This window comes from Heliangelus exortis, chromosome 9 (genome assembly GCF_036169615.1).
Source record: "Heliangelus exortis chromosome 9, bHelExo1.hap1, whole genome shotgun sequence".
Taxonomy (NCBI): domain Eukaryota; kingdom Metazoa; phylum Chordata; class Aves; order Apodiformes; family Trochilidae; genus Heliangelus; species Heliangelus exortis.
Window position 1 is genome coordinate 24,756,664 of NC_092430.1, and position 9,595 is coordinate 24,766,258.

A 9,595-nucleotide genomic window follows, 5' to 3' on the forward strand; every position below is an offset into this window, starting at 1 on the left:
TCCCCTCCCAAACTCTCTGATTCCCCTCAGATCCCCCCCAAACTCTCTGACTCCCCTCAGATCCCCCCTCAAACCCTCAGATCCCCTCAGATCCCCCCCAATCCTCTGACTCCCCTCAGATCCCCTCCCAAGCCCTCTGACTCCCCTCAGATCCCCTCAAACCCTCCGTCTCCCCTCAGATCCCCCCAATTCCCCCCCAGTTCCCCCCCTGCTCCCCTCAGCCTTCCCCGGGGTTCCTCCATCCCCCCCGGCCATGCCTGCAGCAGGTGGGGTTGATGAGGAGCGGTACCGCAGGAGTTTCCCGGAGCTCTTCCCAGCACTGACAGCGGGCGGAGGGAGGGCGGGAGGTAGCGGGCCGGGCCCCCCGCTATTAGTACCGTCCCTCAGCGGATCCCGCCTCAGTACGGAGCCCGCCCCGGTCATTCGGCGTCTCTCAGCACCATGCCGGGGCTCAGCGCCGTGCCGCCCGCAGCCGCCTTCTTCTTCCTCCTCCTTCGCCTCAGCGCTTTGCTGCTGCCGGCGGCCGCGGCTCCGGGAGCCGAGCGGGAGCTGAACCCCGGCAGCCGTGTGGCCGCGGGGGCTGCCCGGGCGGCCCTGCACTACCTGAACTACCGAGCGGCTTCCCCCGCAGCCCTGCAGGCGCTGGGACAGCTCCGCAAAGCCACGGTGAAGGTAAACGGGGAGGCGGGAAGGCGCCGGGGGAATGTGAGGAAGGACGTGGGGGTGGCTGCTGAGGATCTGGAGAGAGCGCGGGGCTTCCCAGGAGGGCAGGCGCGGGGTTTCGAATGGTGCTGGGAAGGGTATGGTTTATAACAATTGTTGTAATAATGGTTATAAGGAAAGAGCTGGGTATGGTTTATAATAATTGTTGTAATAATGGTTATGATGAAAGAGTGGGGCAGCGGTGCGGAGATGAGGCGCCCTGAGGCGGGCACCGGGGGCTTCCCGCCTCCCTCAGGGGACTGCGGCCCCACAGACCCTTCCCTCAGGGGGGTTCGGGGCATTTAGATCTCCTCAGGGGGTTTTGGGGCATTTGGGTCTCCTCATGGGACTGCTGCCTCACAGACCTTTCCCTCAGGGGGATTCGGGGCATTTGGGTCTCCTCAGGGGACTGCTGCCCCACAGGCCCTTCTCTCAGGAGGTTCTGGGGCACTCGGGTCTCCTCAGAGAGGAGAACCCACCTCCAGAAGTCGCTAACTTTCTGATGATTTAAATATGTCTCAAATCCAAGCCCCGCGACCCTGAATGTTGGTTGAGGTTGTTTCTCTTGAGTGCCCTGACCTGGAATCAAAAGCAACATAGAGGAGATAAAGAGGAAAACCGAGGCATGTGGTAGGCACATGATGGAAAAAGAAAGGGGTGTGGTGAGGAAACCTTTTCAGCAGGATGGCTTCTGGAGTGATCATCTCCTTCACGTGAGCAAGAACAGAAAGGATTTTCAAACTCTGGAGGCCAAGAGCTTCAACTGAAGGCAGTGCCACTGTCCCCACCAGAAAACGTGCCTTTATCTTCCACAAAAAGATGCCAAATTGAGGTGGCAGAAAGGGGTGGGAGTCCTAGACAGGAGCTGCTACAGGGGTAGAGATTCCACCTCAGGGAGATCTTCTGAGGGATGCTGGAAGCAGGGAGATGCTTGGTGTACCTGCATCCTGTAGCTGCTGCTCACCAGCTCCATGCCATGCAGCTCTTCTCTTCCTCTGGCCACGGGTTGGTTTGCTGGTTTGTTTTGTTTCTTTTTTTAAACTGCTTACTCAGTTTCTGAAAGTCAGAGAACAGGCAAAAACTTCTGGGGAACATTTGTCCAAGGATGTGGGTCCTGGAAGGAAAGCACGACTTTCCTGGAGAGATAAGGAGGGTCCAAGCTCTCCCAGTGCATGGATTTAAATCCATCCCTCTGATCCAGTTTTTTCTTCTAAGGCAGTGATGGGCAACTCCCTAAAGCCAGGGCTGGTTGAAGTCCCATTCAGAAGTGCCAAGTGGAGCACTGGATTCCTCTAGCTCCTTTTCACAGCCTTTGGAAGGGAGATCTTGCAACATTTATCCTTCAGCATCTGCACAGCTTGTTCCATTCAGGGCCACACTCCTAAAATTGAGAACAAGATGGTGCAGTGTAAAAACTTACCTTTCAGGAAAGAAGCTCAGAACATTTAGGATGTGCTGTCGTAGTCCTTACACTGAACATGAGCTTCAGTGTTCCACATGTCCCAGTTTCACAGGGCTTCCATAACAATTTGAAACTGAGTTGCAAACAAATTTTAACAGAGTAATTTCCAGTTGAATTTGACAAGACATGAACGATTCCTATTTGTGTCTAACTTTGTGTAATGCAGGGCTGAAAATGCAACCATGCTGTCCTGCTATAGATTGATCTGAGACCATGCCCTTTAGGTAACTCTCCATTGTCATCATCACACCTAAAAATGTCATTAAACAAAGTGTGGAAGAGGTGCTGAGGATGGATGTGCTACTGTGACATCTCAGTTTCTTCTGAAATGTTTTTCTTTCTTCAGTTTCAGTTTCTTCTGAAACTGTTACGTGCATCTATGGCAGAAATTGACCACGATATTTGATGCTTCTCTCAAAACTTACAAATGCTCCTTTCTCTATTTACTGGGGAGTGTGCAGATGTATTTATTGACATATGCAAATGCTTGGGACTCTTTTAAGAAAAAAGCAGTGTGGCCCCTGGGAGCAGAGTGTGCTGCTGGAAGCACTCCACTGCCCTTCTATAGAGAATGTCAGAAGTAAAAGGTTGGGTGCAGATCCTCTTCCCAGCCCCAGAGTAACTGAGTATTTGCAATGGAGTATTGGTTGTGGGGAGGGGAAGAGATTTTTTCCATCCACTAGCAGCCACTTGCTTTTTAAGATAGGAAAAAAAAAAAAAAAAATTGGTTCACTACAGAGAAATTAAGTGCCTCATTATTTCCTCACAGTGCTGAGTGCTCCAGGAGCTCGGTGTTACCCCTTCCTGCACTTTATTTCCCCTTTTTCTTTGCACTCTCTGTGAAAACATGAGGAGAAAGGTACTAGAAATGGTCACTTCCTTCTTTCCTGTCCTCTGCTGTAAAAAAATGAAAAGAATTTCCTGGAAGGAATGCATTATATTATGTGAATGAAAGAGAGATTGGAGGGGGGTTGTTTGTTTGTTTGTTTTGGAGTTTTCTTTTTAAGAAGGCTGGTTTCCTTTTGGTCAGTATATTACTGGATCTAGTCAAACGAGGATCATTTTATCATGGAATTTAATCACTCTATTTAAAAAGTAACATCATTAGCCCACTAGTGAGTGAAACTGTGGTAATTAGAAACAGGACTGGAGACAGTCACCAGCATGGTAACCCTGTTAGATGTGAAAGATTTTTCAAGCTCAGGTAAAATTAGACCAGTGTTTTTCTCTGTTAGCAACAAAGAGCAGAGAGATGCCCAGCACAGAATATTTCCCACCTTGCCATTACTGGCTGCAGTTTTCCTTTTGCTGTCCCTCCTCACGGATGTGGGATATTTCCTTGAGTGAGTATCTTCTAGGAAACAGCATCTCATGGTGACAGCTGCATTTTGGGGGCAGAGAAGCCTTAGTGTGTGCCAGCTGAAGATCCTAGAATTCAAGAGAGAACTTTCCAAATGCTGGAATTCCAATCTCCCATTCCATGCTGCCCTGGAAATCATAACTGAGCAGCAGGCAGGTGAACCAGGATGTGAAGTCTGAAGGTAATCTCTTTGGCTAAACTGCAACATTTGCTGCAACTGGACTACAAAATACAATTTTTCAGGTGAATATTTCTCTTCACAAGCTCACGATGACACAAAAGAGCTGCAGGAACTGAGTCAAGCCCCCGAGGACACCTCTCTTGCTCCTTTCTCAGCAGTGTTGGCTTCTCCATGCTCAGTGAGCAGGGCAGCCCTCTGCTCCAGCAACCAAAAAAGGGTCCCTGAGAAGAAATCTTGGTGGGGAAACTCACAGAAAAGCTGGAAACCTGCAGCAAAACACAATTGTGAAACCACCTCCTTTGGGGCCTGGAATGAAACTGCTGTTAAAAAAAAAAAAAATCTGTCATGAAAGTTGCATTAATTTTGAGCCCGGAAATAAAATAATCCCGTGACCCAGATATTCAGTGGAAAAATGAATTACTCACTTGTTTTCTTCTCTTTTGGACACTCGTATCTTTGGCTGCTTTCAGCCAGCCATCAGTGGGTGATGTCAGATATTCCTCAGCTCTTCTTTAACTCACACGGTGTGAGAGTTTCACAGGGAGGCATTTTGAGTGGAAAATAACAGCAGAAATAAAGGTGATGCTTTTCTTCAGTGTAAATGTTAGAATCGTTTCGTGCCAAATGCACCTTTTGTTTTTGCACAGTTTTGCTCCAGCAAAGAGCACAGGTGACACCCATACAAGAACAAATATTCCTATTTATTATTATTTATCATTTTGCTGTGCAAAGAGTGTCTCCTCATGTCACATTCTCTGTTATTTTGAGGACGTTTTAGCAAATACACAAATAAAAAAAAGAACAAGGAGGCAGAGAAGGAAGAGATTATAAAAGTCTGAGTTCAATAATTTATTCCAATGTGCAAAAATACATCCTTGGGAGCTGAACACTGATTTGTAATTTTATTCTTTTTTAAAGTTACTTAGTACCAACCTTTCCCAAGAAGGACCCCGAGCTGCATTTTTTTCTTACCTGTCTCTGTGAGCAAAGCCTTTAAAACATACAAAGGTTGTTTAATATTATTAAATTTTATTTAATATAAACCTTTAATATAAAGGTTATTTACTGGTTTTGTTAACCCCCTTTGCTTTTGCTGCCAGTCCCAGTGTGCCAGGCTACAGTTACACTGATGGCTGAATCCTCCTCTCTTTCAGAACATCCCAGACTTGGGTCACAAGTATTACCTGCAGTTCACCACTGAAGACTACAAAACTGGGGTGAGTTTGTGGTCCACCACATTTCCTCTCACAGTGTGCATGCAATGAACTTCCACACCTCCAAAAAAAGACATTTATTTGTCCAGAAATGGACTTTTCATGAGGGAAACTCTTTACCTTTACACTCCCACCTGCCTGTCCCACTTGGGGCATGGTTTGCTGTTCACATCACCTGAAAATCCAGTCAGTCCTCTGCCTCTGATGTGGTGCAAGGACTGTGGTCACCTCAGTGTTCAGAGTCTGAAGCACTGGGCTCCTCAAATTCCCCTCAGGAAGCCAAGTGCCCAGGTGGAACCCTGGCTAGGTCCAAACTCTGACAGCTTGGTCCTCATCACCCAGCTCTGGTTCCTGCTGTGTCCTCACACCAAAAGGAACACCAGGAGCTGACAATTGTGGGGTCTTTTTAATTCCAGCCCTTCTCCTGCTCATCCTGGCAGACAGCTGTCATTAGCAGTTCTACTGCAAGCAGCTGCTTTTCCACTGCACACACATTTTATGAAATGCAGATTATTTTCAGAACTTAGTGTGAAGCCTCAGCTTGGTTGTTTAGAGGCTGAAGCATCACACAGTGCAATTCCCTGTTACCAGCTCATGTTACCTGTGTCAAAACTCCCTGTTTCCAAGAAGACTTAGTGCATTTCTACTACAATTTCAATTAAATATTCTGTAAACACCTTTTTTTTTTTTAACCTATTTGTTTCCCTGGAAAAAGGTTATATCCTTCTAAAGACTTTCTTGACCCTTTTACAGCTTCAGACAAAGACATGTAGACATATGTACACTTCATATGTTAACACCAAGAGATTTTTTTTAAGAATGTAAACAAGATTGTGATGAATATAAGGGTTTTAAATTCTGCCTTCACAGGAAAATTCTGGGAGCTGCCTTGCTACAGTGTTGTATCCAAAGAACAAGTCCCCACCTGTTGTCACAATCAAGTGTGTTCCTGCCAAAGACCCAAAGGAAATCCAAGAAGAGGACAAGAGACTTTACCAAAAAATTAGGCACCAAACCAAGCCAATAACTGGACACAACATTCCAGGTATATTCCTCCATTGTATTTCATTTTATCTTAAAGACTCTGGGCACTTTTAAGAACACAAGGAAAAATATATGTGCATTTTAAAAACTGGAGAAGTACATTCCTGAAAAGAGGTCTCCAGGTCCCTTTTTCCTCCTGGCTGGGGCAGGACCTCCATCATCATCATCAATATGGGTTTCTCACCTCATTTGTGAGGACCCTTTCCCATTTTTCTTGTGACTCCTCCCTGGTCAAGACTGTAGCACATCAGGGGGAAGAGTCACTTCCCAGAAAGTGTGTGACAGCAGACAAAAAAAGCTGTGCTTTATCCTTTTTCTGGTGAACAACCAGAACTAATCATTTGTGTCCTGCTCTCTTTCTGCCCTGCAGACAGCTATGGGAATATTGAACCTGCCCTGGAGCCAGTGTGGGCTTTGGCTGTTGCTGGCAGCAGTTCCATCATGTGGGAAAAGTCAAGGGAGAACGTGGGTTACTTCCTGGCACAGGTCAAGTCTGTGAAGCAGTGGGTAAGCAAGGTGGGGAGGGACACATCTGCCTGACAGAGTCCACCAAGCAACAGAGAATAAACCAACCACAGCAACCCCCAAAATCCTCATCACTCCTCCATACAAGTATCTCCATCTCTGGACAAGTATTCAGTCCAGAGTTTCGTGGTAATATTTTACTCATCTGGAGAAAATTTGGTTTCCCTGAGTGGGCCTGTTGGTTTCTGCAGGTTTCAGACTGATATTTCAACACACAGCCCTCATCAACTCACTCCAGTGCTCAGGGACCTCCAGCTAAGCTCAAAGGTGGCAGCAACCCATCCCTGACTTCTGCTCTCAGGGGATCATATCCAACACCTGCAGCTATGAACAGGAGTCCCCAGAGCTTTGTTTCTCCCTGTCACCTGTGATCCAGTGTTCAGTTTTCACTCCCCAAATTATTTAGAATGAGATTTCTCTGAAGGAGAGCTTAACAGGGAAGATTCCCAAACTTACTTGAGGGTTAACTCAGTTAGTGAGCATCCCACTCAGCTCTGTCCCTGGGAGCAGCCAGACTGCAGAGCCACCCTGCACTGAGCACTTTCCAGGTTTTTATGCAGGGAATGCTCCCAATTCCCCATCACTCCAGACACAAAACCTGCCTCACTCCAGGCAGGGGCCACAGCCATCTCCAACCCTGTTCATCTTCCTCCCTAAGCAAGCAAAGTGCAGTTGAATCCTAGAATCCTAGAATGGGCTGGGTTGGAAGTGAGCTCAGAGCTCATCAAGTCCAACCCTTGCTCCACTCCCCCCGTGGTTCCCAGCCCATGGCACTGAGTGCCACATCCAGGCTCTTTTGAAATAGCTCCAGGGATGGAGAATCCACCCCTTCCCTGGGCAGCCCATTCCAATGCCTGATCACCCTCTCCAGAAAGAAATTCTTTCTCATGGCCAACCTAAACCTCCCCTGGCACAACTTGAGCCCTCTTGTGCCCTCTTGTCTTGCTGAGAGTTGCCTGGGAAAAGAGCCCAACCCCCCCCTGGCTCCAACCTCCTTTCAGGGAGTTGGAGAGAGTGATGAGGTCTCCCCTGAGCCTCCTCTTCTCCAGCCTCAACACCCCCAGCTCCCTCAGCCTCTCCTCATAGGGTCTCATAGGATCTGTTATAGGATCCTCATAGGATCTGTTGGGTAGATCAGAGCTCTAAACTTCAACTCTTTAAAACTTGTGTTCCTGATCTTTTTATTTTTTTCCCCTCTTTGGTGTCCAGATCAGGAAAGATGACCTTCTTGAGTTTGACTACACTGTCCTACTCCACGAAATCCCAACACAGGTAAGGGAGCACCTGCATTCCAACACCTCTCCCAGAGTGCCAAGATCATGAAAGATGTGTAGCTGTAAATACCTGCTTGTAATCTGTCATCAACTCCTCTTCTCCAGGAAATTATTTCATGCCACATGCGCCTCACTTGGCTTCCCAGTCGCTCTCTGAAGGTGAAGCACTTCTGTGCCTCAGAGAACAAGGAGCTCAACGAGGGATCTGGAATGGGATCAGGATCAGCCGCGGAGATTTTACAGGAAAGGGGAGCAAATTTTTAACAGAGCTTGTCAGCTTTCTGCAGGTGTATTAAATGAGAAAATCCTCGTGTTAACAGGCCCAGAGTTGTGATCATTTTTCTGTACAAGTCACAGAGCAGTGAATTTGAGTGCTTTCACTCCTCTGTTTTTGTTCCCAAATTAATTCCTCCAATTTCTTAAACTGCAAGACCCAACATTCTAGAGTTCTGCCTCAAAACTTTGCCATGGATACACACAACTTGATTTTATGTCACTAATGTACTGTTACTTAGAATAACACACTCTGTAAGCAAAGTTAATATATTTGGATAAAACCCTTGAGAAAGGAATCTACTGCCATCAAATTCCTCTCTACTAAATATATTACTTTTGGGGGCAGACATGCTGACTTTTTTACCTGACATCTCCAGTAAAACAGGCTGAGGCTGGGTTTCCTTTCACCACACTGCTGTTCCACCCCAGCTTTCCGTCCTCTCCCAGCAGCACCTGGATGTTTTTCTCTCACATTTGTGAAGGCAACTCAGAAAATACTGATTTGAGGCATCTTGTTGTCTCCCCAGATCTGCCAGCAGTGCCTGTCAGGTGGAAATGGAGGGTGTTGTCCAAGCTGTTTGCAGTGGGACACAGTTCTGCTCTCCTCCTTGCACACCAAATTCTCCCAGTGGGTTTGCAGCAGCTCTGCTGTCCTTCCTTCTCTGGGACTGGGTCAGACTGTTGGGAATTTTGTCATTTTTAGTGGTTTTTTTTCCCTGTTAGCAAGATACCTGCCAGGTGGGATGAAGTCCCCATCCTCCTGACACCCTTCTGGTCTGTCACTCCGGGTACACCGCGCTCCTGTTGATCTGTAATCACTAACAATGATTCAAGTGTTCAACACAAAAGCTTTAACTGGGGGATATTTAGGCTGGGTGATCTGTTAACCCCCCAAATTCCAGCATTTTACACAATTGTATCAAGTCTGATCTACTCTGACTGACTGAAGCTTTTTATATCAGCACGTAATAGAAATTCCAATAAATTCCGTGACGCAGCATTTCACGTGCTTCTGGTGTTTTCTTTTGTGCTGGCAGAAAACATTTCTTGTCACCAAAAGCATGAAATCGGAGCTTAAAATGCCAACACTTCTTAAAGAAACTGGTGAGAATATTTCTTTAAAATTTGGGGCTTTGTTTTAGCAATGCACTTAACCACAAGGTCAGTTTCCTTACCTGGTTTTTGTCACTTCTCTCCAGAGCCAGCACAGAGGAGCAGCACTTCCAGCTTACCAGACTGCTGTGACTTTGACTCCAAATAAGCAGCACACAACCCTAGGTCAGTTGTAAATAAGTTCTGGACAAATAAGCAAACCTGTTGAAATCCAAAGGCAAAATATCCACCAACATTTTTAGGGCCATTGTTTCAGCCAGTGAATCAGAACCTAAAACCATGCAGGTTTTTTTACACAAGCAGAATTCTGGGTTCCATCATGACCTCAAAGGCTCAGTGCCTCTGTGCCTCTCCATCCCTCTGCCTTCCCCTGCCCACACAATCTCTCCCTTGCACTGAAGCATAATACAAAAAGCAGGAAATCCAAGTTAAAAAATAACCACT

General features: G+C 46.8%; 1 protein-coding gene across 1 annotated transcript; it reads left to right on the top strand.

The window, feature by feature from the left end:
• Window positions 1-323: 323 nt before the first annotated feature.
• On the top strand, window positions 324-9,038 carry LOC139800091 (ovocalyxin-32-like). The gene is made up of 6 exons (XM_071752808.1): window positions 324-672; window positions 4,860-4,922; window positions 5,790-5,964; window positions 6,334-6,470; window positions 7,698-7,760; window positions 7,868-9,038. Exons 1-6 carry the CDS (start codon window positions 442-444, stop codon window positions 8,024-8,026), a joined length of 828 nt encoding a protein of 275 aa, XP_071608909.1. The 5' UTR covers window positions 324-441; the 3' UTR covers window positions 8,027-9,038.
• Window positions 9,039-9,595: the final 557 nt, after the last annotated feature.